Raw genomic sequence first — 20,653 nt, 5'->3', positions numbered from 1 at the left:
TTGCAGACTTAAAGAGTAAAACGCAAACTAAGGGACTAAATGGGGGCCTACCTCTTCTTAAGACTGCAGTCGCTTGTACTTCTGATAACTGATGAAGGTTCCACACTCATACCTTATGCCCCAGAACAAATCTCTGGCATTCCTGAAAGAGCTTCTGAACTAGCACTCAGAGTCCCTGTACCGCATACTTTGCATCTTCCACCAGAGGCAATCCTGTACATTATTGTCCGAAGACAGGTAGGACAATAACGTACAGGATCACCTCTGGTGGAAGATGCAAAGTATGCGGTACAGGGACTCTGAGTGCCAGTTCAGAAGCTCTTTCATTTGAGCCATGTAGAGCTTCCAATTCATTTGAGCCATGGAGAGCTTTGAAAAACAGAGTGACACACTGGATGTCAAAACAGATTTGCAGTCTGAACTTTCATTATTATCAAGTATTGACGGTGGGAAGAGTTGATTGAGTTGGGCCCTTTGGGACATTGGCCCAGGATGTTGTATTGTGGCAAATTTTCAGTCTCCCAAGGTGGTCAAATCCCTTCTATTTGATCTTGGTCGTAGTCAAAACAGTGCAAGAAACATGTGGGAGAAAATTATGGCTGAAGCACTAGATTTCTTTCATAATCCTACATTGCCGAATAATGTTTAGAATGGCTCTGCTAATATTCCCTCTGTCTCTAATACCAATATGTATATTTCTGTTCCACTTTCCAATAGATGCGCACCTCTTACAAGCTGAGATGAACATGGCTGACATCAGGGGACTGTTGTGCTTAAATCATCTTTTAACCTCAAAATTGCTTCATTGCATGCACCAGGGGAAAGACCAGTGACACCTACTATTAGTAATGAGAGGGCCAAGCTTGGTATTAGGTCCTGGAACATTGAGGGTGTTAAAAGTAAATTGGGGAACTCAGAATGATGAAACTAACCCACCTGCTTTGCCTATAGGAAACGTGGGCAGAGGGGGATTTTCACGTTGACTGTTATATTTCCATTATTACCCCTGCCATTCCCTCAAGCACTTGAAGGGCCAAGGGTGGGCTAGCATTGCTAATTTCTATAACTGCCCCTCTTTTATTGAAAAAGTACTATTCTGGCTCACTTAATTTTCGGATTTTCCATCGCCAAACCAATGAATTTACGAACATCATTCTGATCAACTTTTTTAATAACATCTTTGATAGCACTAAAACTAGGGTGATTGTTGATCTCAGAAAGGGAGATGGAATCTTTTACAAAGCATATCACAGGGGATTACATTGTCACCTTGTTTGAAGATTTTAACATCAGTAAATGTAATGTTTTATTTGCCAAAAATTGTGGATATGTCAGAGAAAATAGGAATGAGTACCCCCATTTTCCTCATAATTCGTATAAGAAAATTATCCTTAAATTTAATCTAGAATTGCTAGAACATCTTCAAGATTTAGACAGGGCTCCAACCCTAAACATTCAAAGGAATGGCCACTATTCTTCTTTTGATCATGTTTTGGTTTCTATAAATGCCTTAGAATTGATTGAATCCCTTGTGGTTGACCTGAGTCCTTTCAGTGACCCTCACCCTTTGCTGCTGGTTTTTAATATTAAGTCCTCCCATTCTCAAGGTCTTCAACTTGCAGATCATATTGAGATCCGGGGTAATAATGGTATTGATCTTAGGTGGACGTATGTTGATGGCACTGCACTTTTAGTCAATGTAATCAAAGGGACTATCATAGACATTTTGACTTGTACAGACTGGAATACCCTTCCACACATAATCATAGAAGCCTTCTGTATATTAACGTCAGAAATTGCACGTAAATTGAAACTAATTATTAGAGCCACTAAAAGAATGTTGAACAGTTGGTTTGATCGCAATTGTTCTTGTGCTAACCGGAATCTGGAAAAAGCCCTGCAGGCTGCCTCCATAAACAGGGGCAATATCTCTGTCCTGAGAGTTATTTATAAACAAGGCCTAGCAGAGAGGAAAAACTAGATGCAAGATAGGGCGTGTGTCAATCTGCAGCAGGCATCTGATACTAAAGATAACATTATTTTCAGCCGTTTCTTAAAGACTCATCCACTTCTAGGGTGGAGGCCATGGACAACAGGAGATCTGGTTAAAACATTATGGTGGTATTTTTAACCCTGATGAACGCAGCACAGGTCATTCTCCTGCCGCAATTCATTTAATAGGACCCATACATCTAACACCAATAAGTTTAGAAGAGGTAACTAGTGTCCTAGAAATGTCTGCCAATTCAAAGGTGCCCGGCCTTGATGGGGTCCCAATAGATACTTATAAATCTAATGTCACCTTATAGGCCCCTATATTAACACAAGTCTGCAAAGCTGCAGTTAGAGGGTATGTGCCAGCCTCCCTGACATAGAGTATCATAGCATCAATCTTGAAGATGGGGGACCGGGGAGATGCACAGTGCTATTGTGCAATATCCCTTATGGACTCTACGGTTAAACTAATGGGTAGGATCCTCCTAGAGAGGATGGAAACCTGTGTGTCCGATAATCACATTGTCACAGACTCACAATATGGTTTCGGAAGGGACATTGGTACAGTGTATCAATCTGCATCTCCTCATTACTAAATATACAGTAGCAAAAGAGAGACATATTCACTTACGTTTTGCAGACTTATCCAGCACCTTCGATTTATATAATCATGCTAAATTGTGGGAGACTCTGACCAAGACCGGGGCACCAATTGGAATTATTACACTCTTATCACAATTGCATGATCATTTAACTGCCTGTGTAAGATACGGACCTGGGGGGGAATGTGCGTCCCATTTCAAGGTCACACGCAAGCTACAGTAAGGCTGTGTCCTTGCCCCCCTTTTATTTTCGCTGTACATTAATAGGGTGGATGAGACGCTGAAAAAAGTAAAAGCTGATGCTACTAGGGTCGATAAATTCCCCACACCTGTTCTCCTATACACTGACAACGCAGTGTTGATTTCTACAACTGCTAATGGGTTCCAGATTTTGATTGTCTCTTTTACTTCTTATATGGAGAATAAAGATGTGAAAATGCATTTAAAGAAAATATTCACCATGGTTTATGGAAAAGGGAAGGTTAACAAGACAACTCATCATATCCATGGGAAGGGTTTAGCAGAGACTCAAATATTTTCCTATCTTGGTATACAATTTTCTAGTAATGGTCATTGGGGATCACAGTTGGATGTCGGGAATCACACATTTCTAAGATCTACGGAAGCCCTTTTCAGATTCTCTGCCAAAATAGCACAGCTACTGACCCTATATAAAAGCAAATGTCTACCTAGCGTTAGTTATAAGGCCTCATTGAGGAGATGGGTCAGTTGCACCTCGCTACAGGCGCAGGAAAACTCCTTTCTAACCAGACTTCTGGCCATTCCTAGGACATCCTCCTCTTATATTGTGATAAGGAACTGAGAATGCTGTTTATTGAAGACTCAATTCATATAAGTCCCATTTTATTTTGGCAAAGCCAATGAAGTAAGTTTGGTACGAAATTTACCAAAGAGTTGAAATTAGATTGTTGCATCTTGATTACAAAGAGAAGATCCCATTGGTGGCCTACATTAACAGCCTCCTAAAGATGGTGGATGAAACTTTGAGTATCATGGAATCTTCTGATACATTACACTATAGTAGGAAGGAATTGAAAGCTGTTCTTTTAAGGAAGAGAGAGGCTGACAGGGACAAGTGAGGGATTAATAAGACCTCAGTATGCAGCTACCATTCAGGCCCTGTAGAGAAAGGGATTCAATAGTATCTGTTAAATGTATGCAATACTCAACATGGATTTTACATGACAAAATTACAGATGGGTACCCTACACTTCTTTGTTGCATTTCCTAAAGTGATGGTCTGGTCCCAGATGCTTCCTAGAAGTCCACATAACGGTAAACCCTCTCAGTCAACAGTGCACTTTACTCTGTTTTGTAAATTTTATAAGGACATTAAAAAGCAAATATCACGCCCATTATACATAAATGGAAAGTTGATGAATTATCAAGAAGATTGTAATTATATTTGCTCCCTCGAAAACATGGTAATTTGTAATTCCGTATCCTCATTCGTTGCAATGGCCATTAAGAGAAGGAAATTCCTGTCACATCTGGAAGCACTAACATATGAGGTCGAGATGTGACAATTGGTCTGATGGAAATATTTATCCCATAGTGCACTATGTTTGTTCCAAATTATAGCTTTTCTCTTGTAACCTTTAACATTGTTGGCAATGTAATTTAAATTGATTAACATGAACCTTGATGCACTTTGCTTCTATAAATTGTATGTGAATAGGCTGTTTCTAAGGAGATTTTTTGGAGTCCTGTGCGTAGCCGAAGGTCACTTTATTTGTTTTTATCTTTTTAACTTTTTATTGATATGGGTTTTATTATATAGTTTTTTTATATTATTGTATTTTGTTTTATTCCTGTGATTCTTTTAGGGATATGTAAGGAATATTTGAATGGCACATTGCGCTATATTACCGATAAAATGCTGCCAGCAGGGCACCTGCTGGCAGCATTTTATCGGTAATATAGCGCAATGTCCCTTTCTGTGCATGGCCACCAGTTTAATAGTGCCCTCATGGTGCCAGCAAGGACAATACTCCCTGTTTGTAATACGGCCCCTGGTGTCATGCCGCCTACCCCCACCACCCACATTTTCAAAACAGCATCTGGTGTTGTGACACCTTTCTACACCACTCTCAGTATTACCCCCACACTTGAATGTAACAAAAATGCACCTAAACTCATATTATGTACAGTGCCCTGGGACCAGCGCAATTGGCATGTGGGCCCATTTATTGTGCCACAGCGGTACTTGACCATTATAGAAGGGGCTGCAGATGCTTGTGCAGATCCTTCTGCAATACAGATAGCACTGACACACGAAGACCACAACCCTGTCGTCAGAGGGTGCTCCCTCATTTACATGAGGAAGGGGCCTCATGCAAAGGAGGGAAGCACTGTACCTCAGAGAGCGCACCGATATTTGGACACAGGCGCAGAGGAGGAGTGAATGAGGGTGAGACATCCCCATGCAGGCGGATGCAGTCACTCAAAGCACCTTCCTGCAGGGGATCTCTGTATCTCTGTGGTGCTGGCGTGCACCCCATGAACAGTGAAAGATGGAGCAGCTGCTTCAATCAGTCTGCCTGTATTTCACTGGTGGGCTTCCTTTACGGCAGCAAAAGTTTACATTTGCCTTCAGACCAGCAAATTGATGGCAGTAAGGTTCACTGTAGCTGTTTGCACCAGGAGCACCAATTTAAGAGTGCGTCACAGCACGGACAGATTTGGTGTGCCCCACTTGTAATATGGCCTTTGTGTCCAGCCACTCAACCCCACCAACCTCTCTATTTACCTTTCCCTTTGTGCCCAAATAAAAAATAAAGCAGCTGCCTGCCAACTGTGCAATTCCTTCCCCTACTTTGCCCAAATATAAAACAAGCATTGGCATAGCTAATAGGTCTGGCCCGTATAAGTGTTTAGACATGCAGCATATTATCCGCAACACAGCAGCAAGATTTTTTTTTAGGTGTGTTGGAGGTGTCTCTTGCTTTAGACATCGAATAGCGAACTTCTAACTTACTTTGCCACTGCCAATGGATTCAAATTAATTTGTGTCCTGTGTGTGCATGTTTTTTTTTTATTTTTAGATTTGAGAACAAAGATTTTCCCTACAGGAAAAAAAGTGCAGCGTGAGTAACAGCAGAAAGGAATGTGATGACCACTATGCCATTGGGCACAGAGTGGCATGTAGGGGGCCCAAGTTAGGCCCCCCATGCCACTTAAAAAAAATATATATATACTTACCTCTACTTACCTGGCATGGGTCCCCCCATCCATGGGTGTCCTCCAGGGGTGGGCGAGGGTGGCATGGGGTGTCCATTGCTGCAGGGACGGGCACCTGTGGACTGCTTCCATGGTCGGAGACCACAGGTCCCTTAACGCCTGCCCTGACTCAGGCGTTAAAAAACGGCGCACATCAGGATGGGTGGCATTTTTTAAGGCCCGTCCCCTCCTGTGCGTCAAAATGATGCAGGAGGATAAATAAGGCGCAGCTGCATATCATTAGCGCAAGGTAGGTTTTCACGTCCAAAAAATGACGCAAACTCCACAACTTTGGCGCTGGACGTGTCCAACGCCAAAGTATAAATATGGAGTTAAGTTTGCTCTGAATTTGCGTTAAAAAAATGAGGCAAACAGAGTATAAATATGGGCCTTAGTATGATTTTACAGCGTAGCTGTTAACTGCAGGCAGTACATCATAGCAAGTGAATGGCTACGTTTAGGGAATTCAACTGAGAAGGGGGCATTGGGTTTTGAAGGATGGTTGACTGTTTAGTGTAGAGTTGAAATTTAGTGGGCAGGCCAAAAAGATATGTAGCTACCGAGCAGAAACAAGTTAACTACCGAAGCAGTGGGAATAAATGTGGTAGAGTTAACAAAAACCGTAAGCAGTGGCAGTTTGTCTATCATCTGCAACATTATTGCGACCACAGTAACGTGATCTACCAAAAGGGACATTTGATAACTGAAACTGTATAAAGCACATCTTTTAAGCATTCAAGTCCTCTAATGATATATAATTACTCTAATGGCGTGCTTGAGAGCCTATACAAGCCAGTAGAGATAATTTATGTTAGAAAAAAACACAACAAAGTCGTGTCACGGAAGGCCACGTGGGCACAGGAAAATGGTATGCAAAAACTTATGCTATACAATCCTGATACCACTTCAAAAAGGAACAAGCAGTGATGCGAGGGGAGGTGGGAGGGGCAAGCAGCAACCCCGGAGGAGTGGTAGGGGTGGGCAAGCAGAGCTGTGGGAAAAGTGGGGAGGACGGCACAAGGAGACCTGTGGTCCCGGACCGCCCCGCCCGCGGTGGCAGTAGTACCACCAACAGGCTGGCGGTGTCCACCAGGCGTATTATGACCGTGGCGCATTCGCCATGGCCAAACAGCCGGTACCACCAGCTTACTGCCAGGCGGCCAATAGGCGGTCGTAATCCTCCAGGGTAGCGCTGCAAACAGCGCTGCCCTGGGGATTATGAGTCCCCATCTGCCAGCCTGTCCATGGCGGTGTTTGGCTGGCGGTAAGGGGGACTCAGGTGCCCCTGGGGGCCCCTGCACTGCCCATGCACTTGGCATGGGCAATGCAGGGGCCCCCAGGCACAGCCCCATCGCGCATTTCACTTCCCTCTGTTTCCGTCCGCTGGCCCAGCGGAAAAGTCATAATAGGGCGCCACGCTTACCACCAGCACTGGTGGTATTGTGGCGCCTGCAGCTTTGGCGGTCTTTAGAAAAGACCGCAGAAGTCGTAATGACCCCCTAAGTTATGGTGCCAAAGCTGAAACACAAAACACAGGCAAGCATGATTTTTTTTTCTGAAAACAACAAAACAAATACATTGGCCAAATACGAGCATTCTCAAATGTGAGCAATGCCAGCGCAGCATGGAATTCCCTTTGACATCATAAAAGTGTCAGTTTACTTTTATTTTCCACTACTGTGCTGCTGTGGTACCTGATAAATAGATATGGAACCAGTGTTCACTCTACTGGCTTCCAATGGAAGCCATACATAACAAACGTTTTTTTCCCGATAGGTCATCCAAAAGAAATGTAAGCTCCGCTATTTTACACCTAAAAATTCCTTTATAGCAAATCTATATAAGAGTGTTAGTGAAAATGGAGTGGAATTCAGCCCTAAAAAAGCAGATGTAAAAGCAAAGCTACGTGTCTACCTTACCAATCTCCGCTAATAAATACTCGTCACACCGCTTTTCCTTTCTCATGGAGGAAATGCATATTTTGCAAGGATTAAGGAGGCTGAAGTTAGCAGATTGCAATACATATTTCCTTTTCTTCTTCTTCATTTCTGGGCATGGATCATGATTCTTGCAGCTGCAAAATAATACACATTGAATTACTACCTTGGGTTGTGATGCCTTAAGAAAATGCTCATATGTTAATAGGCACTTAATGCACTTGTATGTTTGTGAACTAGGTTTAGTAGAAAGGATTCCTAGATACTCTTACTATACAAATGTTAATATTATCCATATAATGGATAAATTGTAATGCACAAAAATGTTTTTAAAATTAGAATAATTGATTTATAAATCTGATTTAATGTGACAATATTGAACTGTAATATCATGCATATTACTTTTCAGCCTGGATAAAGTGATTTTTTGTGAAACACATGATGGCTGATAATTGCTGTGAAGAAGAGTGGGTGTTTGTTTGATTTTTAAGTTTTGAAAAAACTGATTGATGAAACTTCGCTGATGGTTTGAACTGGGTAAGAAGTTCTAAACTGGAGATCACTGGCTCTTATCTATTCAAGCAAATTGACAGTAATTGAGAAACATTTTTGGGATATCTCCCAAATTAATGTTAAATATTTTGTAATGTTATTATTTAAAAATAAATGTAACATAAAAAGATTTCCCCACCTTTCTAATGAAAGACATTAACCTTTGATTGAAATAAAAGTCTAACTACAAAGGCTATACTGAAAGTATAAATTTAAAGTAATTGATCACCCAATCACAGAGTGGCTGCACACTACCGATACGGGGTCTGACGGCAAATGCCACCATTCTTTCCTCACCATCTGCAATCTGAGTAAGCACATCACCTAATCCACATAAACCGGGTTCCAGTCACAATTGTCCTCTTGCGTTCATCAAAGTCACCCAAATTTGGCATTCGCCCTGTTTTTTTTCTTAATTATTTTGAAAGCTGGCTGGCACTCATTTCACCACTCAGATAGTTCACCTGTTCATCAATGCACTCATATGATATGCAGTCTCTACACTGTTCTGCACAAATTCGGAATAGTACTTGGCTAGATTAAGAAATGAGCATAGCTGATCTCTATCTGTTGGAACTTGTGCATTAGTTAAAAACTTTATCAAATTCAATTTTGAGCTAATGCTTCATCAGAAATTGTGTGACCAAGATAACCACATGAGAGTGGAATTTCTCTTTCTTTAGAGTGAGACACCTCCTCTCTTAACCCTCCAAGACTTTCATCAAATGTCTATCCTCCCTACCCTTGCCATATGCTGAAGTATCATCCTGGAAAAGCATCATCTGATGTATCACCTCTAGAGCCTTTTTCATTACCCTCTGGAAGCATGCTGCTGCAGCTGCCAAGCCAAAAGTCATTCTAATTAAAAAATAGTCGCCCGGGCATGTCAGAGACAAGACAAGATGTCTAGATCCTTCCTGCAACTGTGCCTGATGATATGAGGGCAATACATGCATCACACCTAAACGTTATACATCCTCCTACATCACCAATTCTTCAGCTTTATTTGTTAATGGCTGTTAGAAAATGGATCTTTAGTTGGCAGAGGCATACACTCTTGTTCAAGTGGGGACCACAATCCTAGTCAGGGTAAGTCACTACACAACCTAAATGATCCTGTGCTCACCCTCTGGTAGCTTGGCACAGATCAGGCAGGCTTAACTGAGAAGACAATGTGTAAAGTATTTGTGCAACAGCTCATACAGTGAAAACATCACAAAAAGTACTCCACACCAGATTAGGAAAATGGATAACATTTATCTGAATAAAATAGACCAAAACGACAGAAATCCAATATGCACAAGTCAAGATATCACTGTTTAAAGGTTTAAATGAGTCTCAATCCTTAAGAGTCAGTGGTTGTATCCTTTAAACACACATTCCTTTGGATGCGTCAAAAACAATAATGCAGGGGGGTGCAGTGAAGGAGATGTGTTGAAAAATAAGGCACTGAGTTGGATTTTCCAGTGTGGCACAGATGATGCGTTGTTTCTTTCCACAATGCAAGGTGATGCATCGGTTTCCAGGAGCGCGGCCTTGGTTCTTCACTGCGATGCGGGGATAGTTTGATGCCCAGGGATGATGCGTTGAAAATCTTTGACACGCTGGTATGAAGGAAGAGGCACTGAATTGATCTGGTAGGCGATGCATTAATTTTTCATCCAGGAGGCAGGCGTTGCCTGATTTCTGCAGGCGATCTTGCAGCGATTTTCCAATGTACTGGAATTTTCTCCTCTTTCGCATTTCTAAAATAGTAATATTAAATCCAACTTCACCAGTAAGCAGGATTTTTTATTACCATTCTGGCTATACTAAACCTGACAGGGCTACTAATTTCAGATCAGAATCTACCATTTAAAATTATATACGGTCAGTTCTAATGCTGGCCTATGAGAGGAGCAGGCCTCATAGTAGGGAAAAACGAATTTGTGAGTTTTTCACTACCAGGACATGTAAAACACATAAGTATATGTCCTGCCTTTTACCTATAAAGCACCCTGCCCTATAGGTTACCTAGGGCCTACCTTAGAGGTGACTTATATTTAGAAAAGGTGGAGTTTTAGCCTGGCAAGTAGTTTTAAATGGCAAGTTGAAGTGGCAGTGAAACTGCACACACAGGCCTTGCAATGGCGGGCCCAAGACATGGTTAAGGGGATACTGTTGTAGGTGGCACTATCAGTGCTGCAGAACCACTAGTAGCATTTAACTTACAAGCACTGGGCACCTCTTGTGCACTTTACTAGTGACTTACAGCTAAATTAAATATGCCAATTTGGTAGGAGCCAACGTTGCCATGTTTAGGGGAGCTTGCACAAACACTTTAGCACTGGTCAGCAGTGATAAAGTGTGTAGAGTCCTAAAACCAGCAAAAAAAGGATCAGAAAAATGGAGAGAGGCAGGCACAAAGTTGGGGGATGACCACCCTAAGGCTGTCAAGTCTAACAGTGGGTGACTCTCTACCAATATCTAATGATTCAGATTTTGTTTTTTTGTCCCATCTTTTGGCATTACCTCTAAAGGCCAATGCCACTCGTAGGCTTCAACCTCCTCTCTCAACCCTGTTTCTCCACATTCTCTGTTTTCTTCCGTTGTCTTGCAAAAATGTGTGTCTCTCTAAGCCTACATTTATATGTACTTCAAAATGTTTCTCTAACCTGTTCACCGGTATTTTATAAATGTCGCTGGTTTCATCCCCACCATTGCTGGTAGCCAGTTCTTCAGTTCTTAAAGACTCTCAAAAACATTTCTCCTGTCCATACCAAGTATTTCCTGCTTCCTGGCCTCTGAAACATTTTCACCTCTACAGCTATCAGGTATCAGTCGAACTGTATTTTCCATTCCTTTCAAGGAAGAAAGCAGGTCTCCCACTTCTGAAAGCAGCTTTGATGGTTGTGACAAGCTACCTGCAGCCATTTTAGCTTAACCCCTTCAGAAAACAAATCAAACTGACAGATCAAATTAGGGCAATTAATAAATACAGCAGGTTAACTCTATAATTTAAAATATCACATAATATAACTGCATCCACAGTGTTCGTACTGTTATATTACTCTGTTATGGCGTAGCTTGGTCAGTATATGTGGGGGGGGGGTTGTTAGCTTCAGATTTCCTGACAATCACGATTGCAGGTGATTTTAAAATCCATTATATAACAAGTAGGGTGTACGAGAGGTGCTTGAGGGGCAGTGGAAAGGGAGAGGACTGAGGACTGGTATGGGTACTAAGTGAGAAAAAGCGCATTATATAGAGAAATAACCAACATTTTTTAAGTATTTCCAAACAAAGTGAAGGAGAGAGTGTATGTGCGTTTTTGCCTGTGTGTGTAATAATTCCTGATGAAATCCGACAGTCACCTCACCATACCCGACTGATGGCACCTGCACCCTACTATTTATCACACAATACATTTGTTAGAGGGGTGTAACACCCCCGCCCCCCTGAAACCCAATTTTCGCCAATTATTGTTAAGGAACTATATAGTTTTATCAATTAAGCTGCAAGTTAGTGGGCAGGTTTATGGAAATTTCTTGGAAACTTAGGGCCTGATTTAAGAAAAGTGGCGCTGCACTCAGTGCAGTGCCACCTTCCTTGCGTCCCTTAGCGCCTCCCTATCACCACCATGTGTGCACCGTATCTAACAAACAGCGCACCATGGAGGTAGTTAGAGAAACTAGCGTCAACAATTTTGACGCTAGTTCAGAGCTTTGCAGAACTATTGTCAAATATTTTGACGCTAATCCTGCAAAGCCCTTTGAGGACCATTGAAAACAATGGTATGCCGCTTTTCTACACCTGCTCTTAGCAGGTGTTAAAGGTGCCGAAAAAAATGATGCAAAGAAATTTCTTAGATTTCTTTGAGCCATTTTTTCAACCCCCCAAAGGGGGAATGTCCCCTTTGCATACATTATGCATGGCGCAGGCATAATGTAGTGCAAAGGTTTACAAAGTGGCACAATGCTTGCATTGCGCCACTTTGTAAATGTGGAGTGGGGATTTTGGCCTCATTAGGCCACATTAGCTTAAAAAAATGACACTAATGTGGTGCAAGGAACCGCTAGGGGCTCTTAAATCAGCCCCTTACTGTCTGTAAATGACAGTGCGCTACCACATCATGCTTTAGTAATATATTTATTAATAAACATATACTGGGAAACACTCCTGCCCTGATGGCAAGGCTATTAGTAAACTAAGAGGCAAGTCATGGTTTATATGTACGCTACATGTGGGCTAGATACTTATTATACATGGAGCAAACATATTGTCTATTTAATCAAATAAAATATTTTTTTTGTACAGCAGAAATGCTGAACTAGCATACTTGAAGGTGCACTCATACGTGAGAATGAAGAAAAAGGCGACTATAAAACAAAATATTTGCCTAGGATCACACAATTTGAGACCTATTTACGGGTCAAGTATGTTACAGTTAGGTCAAGTAGATTATTCAAATTACTCGACTTGCAGGTCTTGTAACATTTTTAGTTGGGGGTACACGTGGGTGGATAGCTTCCACCCACTATTTTCACAGGGTGGACATTGTCCCCCCGGCCAAGAAGTTGGCCCATAGCATAAAATATGCAGAACTTGTTCCAGTGTAATTTTTACACACCAGGACACATTCAGCAGCACCTGCATATTGTCTGCTTTCGATCGGCAATAAAGTGCAGGCAGGGAGGCTTTCTTATTTGGGACTGGGTCTATAACAAAGGCTGAATTTCAGGGGTCATCAGGGCTTCTTTTGTCTGAGTCTCCTGGCGGGGAGCAGTCTGGTGCCTCATACATAGATGCAGATACAGTGGAGGGGAAACAAAGGTACACACTTTGTTAGGACCTCACATGTTCTTAAGAGAGGCATTCTTTCGACTTTGCTCAGTCCCTGCATAGGAGATATACAGGAACTGTAAGAATGTCAAATGTGTTGGTCTTTCCCAGTATTTACACAAAATAAATAGCACTTATATAGCTGTTACTACCCCTGACGAGGTGTTGCAGCAGACACATTAACCCTCTATGCTACTTTGAGTCAAAACTGAGGCTAGACAACACGTACATCTCTCCAGCAAGTGCATTAGCATCCAGAGTTATTTTACCACTATTATTAATTCAGATTGACTGTGACTGGCTTATCAAGGAGAAATATCTTTATTTAGCCTCATCATTTCCTCTTTTCATGTATGCTGCATTCTGCCTCACAGGATAGTTTTTGCTAGGCTTTGCAAATGAAAAACGCTGCCTTTCATTACTGTGCATCAGGTAGGCATACATGGGAGGTGCATTGGAGTTTCTGTACATCCATGAATGTATGTTGTGTACAAATATTATACACAGTCTTCTTAGGACAGACACACTTGGATCAGCTCTCGAGTTCCACTTCCCTGTCAAAGGAACAAGGTTATTCCCTATTTATGTGAGGCGACATTCAGTTAGGCCCTCCTAGTGAGTTCAAGTATTAGAAGTTCCATGATGGCTTTGAGAAAGTGAAAGTGTCTCTGCGCTGTATCTTGTCAGTCAGAGCAAGCCCAGTATTGGCAGCCCAGTATTCAGTCTTACCCGCTCTCGCTGGAGTGGAGGTTCTGTGTGCCCTGGCATGCATCCCAGTAGTGAGCAGAAGACTGGATGCTACGGTAGAGGCAGCAGGCATCCACATGCTCCTCCGCTAACGTGGTAAGCCTCCCTGAATCTGACAGCAGGCATTGGGCCATCCTGGATTGGGGTAGTCAAATTGTTGCTCTTCCTTCAAGGGCAATGGCTTGCTTCTCCTTCACAGCTGCATGGTGCTTCAGGTCAACAGCCCTCTCACTTCACCAAGGCCTCCCTTCTAGCATACAGGGTTTGTGACAGCGCACAAAGGAAAAGGGCCCCTTCAGGTCACAACATTGCACAGGACGATGACCCTCTTCTCGATAGACCAGTGCACTAGGGCGACAGCCCTCAATCATCACTATCCTGCCCACCCCCGAAACCCTGCATATGGAGGTCATGGGCAACACATAATTTTGTGCCACTAAATGGACATCTCTTTATTTCTCCTTTTTAACAGCAAAGATCAATGATTTCTCTTTAATTCTTGGTGCATGAGGCTAGAGTGTGGCTGGCAGACAAAAACCACATCATGGTTAAGGGTCAAATGCATCCTTTATGTGTCCTACATTCTTATAGCTATATTTCAAGAATGAGGGAGTGAGAAGTGATGCAGGGCTCACTCACCTTCCTAAATGCCTAACCATACAAAAACATCAGGAGGGAACTCCTATTCTGCTTAGCCTAACTCTCTGTAATAGCCCAAGGGGATTACCCTGTGGTATTAAAGGGATTTTCACCCACAGAACTTGTGTCATGCTTCACCATGGAGTCACTGTCCAGATAGCTAGTGTATCTGGACGGGCTCAACCTTGGTAACCAAGGGAGCTCTTTGGTTATTGGGTGGGATCCTAGATTTGAAATAGTCTAGGATGTCCTGAAGATTAATTTATTTTCAAAGGTCAACGTGACAGAGTTAAAACAGATGGGATTGACTAAGGAAGTTAGTATCCTCTATATCTGTGGGTCACAACAAGGCTTCACCGGGGTAGTTGGCTTTCGGCAGGACCTCACAAGGATCCTGTTAGTATCCTATTTGTTTGCATTCAGTTGTGTAACTTCCATTCACAAGGCTCATACTTGCCATACAGACTGACCCATGTGGTTCATATGTTCACATTTCTTTATTAGCATCCTTTTTAGAGCTCCATGAGAGTAAGGAGGCAGGTGGACCTTGTAGTATAACCTTCATCAAAGGTCTCTTCCCTGCCATGAACCTATTTGGTTCCTCCTTCCCCTGCATCCTCAATTCTTATAATACATGGTCCAGCATTAAAGCCTATTAAGTCAAACACAAGAGAGAGATTCTCCCAGGATCACTGAATTTGGCCAAACTAGGAAGCCAGGATTGAACCTAGGTTTTCTGCTCTCACATTGTTCATTTCAGACATTAGATGGACATCTCTTTATTTTTCCAATTTCTCACTTTTTACATCAATGGTTAATGCTTTGTCTTTAATTAATTGAAGCTTTGGTGTCAGGCAGATGCAGCAGCTGTACACTTTTCAACTTAAATAAGGACTGCCTTGCACAATCCTGCTTGATCCTCCATGACCCAAATGTTTCAATTTTGTGCAGAAGTATTTAAATCTGTCACACCACTACAAAAGTGATTTCCAAACATTTGACATTATGCACTTTATTTACCAGTTCCAATCACTAAATGTTGAGGAGTTGTAGTCCATGAAAGCAAGACAAGTTAATTTTTTGTAGCTCTGGAAATTCGAGCACTGGATATGGCTGTGTTAAATGTTGCCAAGTTGTAATTCTACTGAGGTGTGGGTGGTCTTGTTTTTTGTCATTCTAGCACCTCCCTACTGCAGCGATGTTTCAAAGTTTGCAATGTACTGTATTGTAACACAATAGCACAGGGTAGCTTTGTTGTTATGATGCTCTTAGGTCTCAGATACTGATGTAATTCAGAGTTATGCTATGTAAGAAACAAAAGATCATTAGAGCTGGCTCCTTCAGGTTGAGATTACTGTTAACCCTTGGCATGCATGGGAATGCTTGAAGCCATCTTCGCACACGGTAGGCGTGTGTCTGTAGGTGGGCCCCAAGCCATCCCCGCACCCATCCACGGGGGAAGTGCTGGGGCTCAACCCGTGGGCCGTCCCTGTAAAGCACCTCCAGGGATGGCAGCTGAAGCGCTTCCACTGTCACCACCGAACCCCCATGGCAATCTGATGACTCTGGTGCACAGGCACGAGGCAATGTCATCAAAAGCCATTGGGACACATTGGAAGCCATTTGCTTCCAGCGCTTAGTAGGAAAGATAGGATTGTTTCCTCCCGGGAGGGTTTGGGGCAGACAAAGGCATTGGTAGAAAGGAAAGAGTTTTTCCTTTTCCCCGATGTCTCTTCGCATTGCATTCCTGCTGCGCGATTGCAATTTGGGGCTGTGGTCGCGCTTCAGGAGTGCACCCACTGGACCACCAGTGATTTTTATGTGTGCTTTTCATTTGAGGAGTGGCCCTTTGGGAAAGGGTCACTCCCCTTTACTGGAGGAATGTATTTTGGCCATTTATGCCCCCCTTGGTGACAGATTGGCCATATTTTTAGGCTGATCTGCCCTGAAGTGGGGCAGAAAGCCAATAGAGACCAGGGATATTATTTATTTGAATGTCGGGGAGTGACCCCTTTGGCAAGTGTAACTCTCCTTTACTAGGGGCATATATTTTGGCTGTTTCTGCCCCCCCATAGGGACAGATTGGTGATACAATTAGGCCCATCTGCCTCCAAGGGGGGGCAGAAAGCCACTAGACACTATGGATATTACTTTTTGGGATGTCGGGGAGCGGCCTCTTTCGCCAGGGTCGCTCCCTTTTTCTGGGTCATGTATTTTGCCCATTTCTGCCCCCATTGGGGAAGTTTGGCCATATTTTTAGGCCCATCTGCCCGCAAGGGAGGCAGAAAACCACTGTGTGTACTGGCATTTGGCTGGCTGTGTGTGTACTGACATTTGGCTGGCAGTGTGTGTGGACTTATGCATGGCGGGCAGTGTGTGTGTAGACTGGCACTTGCTTGGTGGTGTGTGTGTACTGGAGCTTGCCTGGCGTGTTTGCTGACTGGCATCTGACTGACCATGTGTGCTGACTGGCTTCTAGCTGACAATGTGTACGCCTGGCATTTAGATTGTGATAGGCAGACTTCATAGTGTTTTATCAAGTTAACTGTTTTATTTCTTACCTTTATTTGCTTTTGTGATCATAATGTTTTATTTCTCCTTTCTATTCTAGTGCTAAACGTTTGATTTCCTTTGCTGTGACTCATGCTTGCTGGTTTGGCACTGGTATATTTGCAGTTTGTGTGGTTGCATGTGTTTGGAATGAAAAACTGCTTCGTTCTTTTTGCTCCAAATGAGTATCATTGCCCTGCATGAATGTGTTTTTAGGAAATGGTGTAATATTGGCAGCATTGTTGGTTTCTGTTTTATTGTGTGTGAAATTCTCCTTGGATTTGTGCACAATGTCCATTGTGTTGTCTTGTGTGAAATGTTCTTTTGTTTTCCATTTCTAGTGGGATGTTGTTGGTGCGTGCTGTGTCTGCGCAGAGTAGGTGCAGGTGATCCTGAGTCTAGCTGCCTCTGGCAAGTGAGTGGTATTGTATTTGAGTAAATGGGTTTTTTGGGTGTTTTGTATTGATTGACTTTTTCTTCCAGATTACTATATGTCAGTAGTTTTACTTTCTGTTTGATAAAGCCACCCTTTGTTTATTACTTATTTTGCACAGTGTTGGTTATTGTTGATTTAGTTGTCATGTTACTTTTATGAGTAAGGATTATGGCTAGCCACAGGATTACTGCTCAGCAGGCAGTAGGAATGCTTTTCAAATGTTCCTCTGACCATGAATATGAGACTGGCTCTGTATCTGAGGCAGAGGATGAAGTCCAAGATTCTGGCAGTGAATTTTCTGTCCGAGGGAAATCATCTGATGATGAAGCTACTCTCAGTGCAGAGGAAGTGCCTCTTTTAGAGGAGGAAACTGATGTGCAGCAAGAGGCATCTGGATTGAAGCCTGGGGCTGAAAGGCTTCCCATTGGAAGTGCTGAACTCTGGGTTGCCCCAAACACGGTCCAGCTGGTGTTGCCTGCCTTTACTGGTGTTGCAGGGTGTAGAGTGAATACTGAATTTTTTTTACCTATAAATGTCCTTCAGTTGTTTATTGTGTATTTTTGGATGAGATTGTTGAACATACTAATTTCTCTGCTGAACAGTATTTTAGGGATAACAGTGCCAGGCTTAAACCCCGCTTTAGAGGTACCAGGTGGACTCCCACAAAACTGGATGAGTTGAAGATGATCTTGGTTTTTGGTTATTCATGGGCTTGATTAGGAAGCCGTTGCTGTTTTCATATTGGTCTACTAGTCCCTTGATGGCAACTGCTATGTTTCCTGCAACCATGAGTCATGATTGGTATTTGCTTCTGTTTCAGATGCTGCATAGTGTTGCATAATGCTCCAGTGTTGCCTCAAGATCACCCTGATTGAAACTGTCTTTTTAATATTCGCCCTGGCCTTGATCACTTTGTAGATCCATTTTCAGAGATCTATGTTCCAGGGAAAGAAATAGCTGTGGATGAGTATTTGGTCCTGTTCCAGGGCCTTTTGGTTTTTAGGCAGTGCATTCAAAGCAAGAGGGCATGCCATGGAATTAAGATGCATATGCTGACTGACAGTACTACTTGATATGTCTATAATTTCAGGGTGTACATTGGTAGTGATTCCACTACTGCCCCCCTGGCTGTCTGTTCACTTTCGTAGTTAGTGAGAAAATTGTGTGGGAACTTGGTGTAGGACTTTTTAACAAAGGTCATCATTTTTAGGTAGATAACTTCTACACTGGTGTGCAATTGTTGAGGGAATTGTTCGAAGTAGACACTGTTGCTTGTGGCACAATCCACTCTAACTGTAAAGGTTACCCTTGAAGAGCTTGTTTGTGAAAAATGTGAGCGGGGACAGTACAGTGCCTTGCACGGTGATGAATGTCTAGCTGTGAAATTTTCAGACGGGAGAGATGTCGACAAGCTGACTTCCATCCATGACGAAAGTACTTCACCTTTAACTGCTTGAGGTTAAATTGCTGAAGCGCCCTATTGGAATGGCCCTTTCTGCAGGTATATCCTCAAACTTTTAGCCTTTCTCCTCCTATTTTGTTTACCCTCTTTTTGTTGGCTTTAGGACGCTGGGCAATTCACCACTGCTAAAAAGTGCTAAAGTGCATGTGCTCCATTCCCTAAAGCTTAGTATCATTGGCTTACACCTGTTTGGCATTTTCAATTTACCTGTTGTAGTGAAGCCATTTTAGTGAAGTCTGTGGGCACGTTATTTTAGCAAATAGGCCTGCTGTCTGTGCCCTTTAGCCTAGTAATGTTTCATTTTATTTCATTTTATCCTTCTAGAAACAATCACATTTGTGCTGATTTTTCCTTTTCCTTTATCCTTGCGGTCCTTTTGCTTAGGAAAGCATTAATATTTCTTAGCACGACATGCTTTCCCTCTGTGTTTTATTCAAGGCTGCAACAAGATAGGGTTGTCGGCACAAGTGGTGCACCACATCTCTAACATTTCACAGAAACATACACATTTTTACATGGGGACATTTTTCTCAGAATACTAGCTGTTTTATTATAAAAAACATCTCTCTGTCCCCTGCATGAAAGAGGGAGGTTCCAGCCAGATAACCACTATTGCATGCTGTCTGACTTTGCTACAGCTGCTCACTGAGACTACCGATTCCCTGGCCTATACGGGGATGGTGTCTCAAAAGATGGCAGGCTCCTTCACTACTGTCATACTCAGGTATGGGGGATGATGTCTTCCCGGAAGGGGTCCTGAAGGGTGGATTAGGGCTTATCCTTCTGTGCTCTAACATAGAACATTAGTGGCATAGGTAGGAATCACACATCCTGTACAGTGACAGTATGCAATACTTTTCTTGTGTTTTACTTTTCTTGTCACCATTCTGCTTCTAGTATGTTTTATCATCCTAACTATAGCAGTTCATGTTATTTTATCTAGGACACAGCTGATTCAATAAATCTTATTGAATCATTCCCTGCTTCTGTTGTCTTTGCATTTGTGAGACAAATATAACTGAGAGAAAAGGATGAGATCTGATCCACCACGATTTCCCTAGGAAGTCACAGTGTCATGTGCCCGGTTGCCACAGATCACCCTGCTGTGGGGCATAGGTGAGGTGCCGGTAGCTGGCCCGAAATGGACTAGGCCGACAGTTGTCACATGGTGTGGGATTAAACTCAGTTCCCCTCAATTCAGGAGATGCTGCCACCCAATCCAGCAGACTCGTTGGTACAATGAGAGCCAATGCAACACTGTAAGTCCCTGGTAAAGTGGTATGCCATATACCAGGGCCTATACATTAAATGCTACTAGTGGACCCACAGAAGTAGCCTTTCAAACTTGTCTCAGGCCTGCCACTGCAGCACATGTGTTTGCAGTCTACTGCTACATTGACTTGGCAATTCAAACTACTTACCAAGGCCTAAACTCCCCTTTTAGTACACCTAAGTCACCGCTTAGGTGGGCCCTAGGTACCCCTATGGGCAGTGTGCTGTGTATGTAAAAGGTATTATTTTGTTTTTCACTACTGTGAGAGCTGCTCCTTTCATAGGTTAGCAGTGGGAATTCCTTTATATATTCTTAACTGATAATTGAGAGTAGCATGGCCATGTTTGGTATGTTTGGAATGGTAGTGAGAAATGCTGCTCACTGGCGTAGTTAGATTTT

The 20,653-nt window shown here is 42.7% G+C and overlaps 1 protein-coding gene across 1 annotated transcript in view; it reads right to left on the bottom strand.

Annotated features, from left to right (window-relative positions):
* The window catches only part of IL7R (interleukin 7 receptor), a 208,114-nt gene that overhangs the window by 178,423 nt on the left and 9,038 nt on the right, over positions 1–20,653 (bottom strand). Inside the window, exon 3 of the mRNA XM_069233382.1 lies at positions 7,757–7,911. Coding sequence (XP_069089483.1) covers positions 7,757–7,911 — 155 coding nt within the window. The remainder of the gene's footprint in view (positions 1–7,756; positions 7,912–20,653) is intronic.

This window comes from Pleurodeles waltl, chromosome 1_1 (genome assembly GCF_031143425.1).
Source record: "Pleurodeles waltl isolate 20211129_DDA chromosome 1_1, aPleWal1.hap1.20221129, whole genome shotgun sequence".
In the NCBI taxonomy this organism is placed as follows: domain Eukaryota; kingdom Metazoa; phylum Chordata; class Amphibia; order Caudata; family Salamandridae; genus Pleurodeles; species Pleurodeles waltl.
Note: the sequence above shows the minus strand (reverse complement) of the source record. Positions and strands in the feature narration are given on the sequence as shown.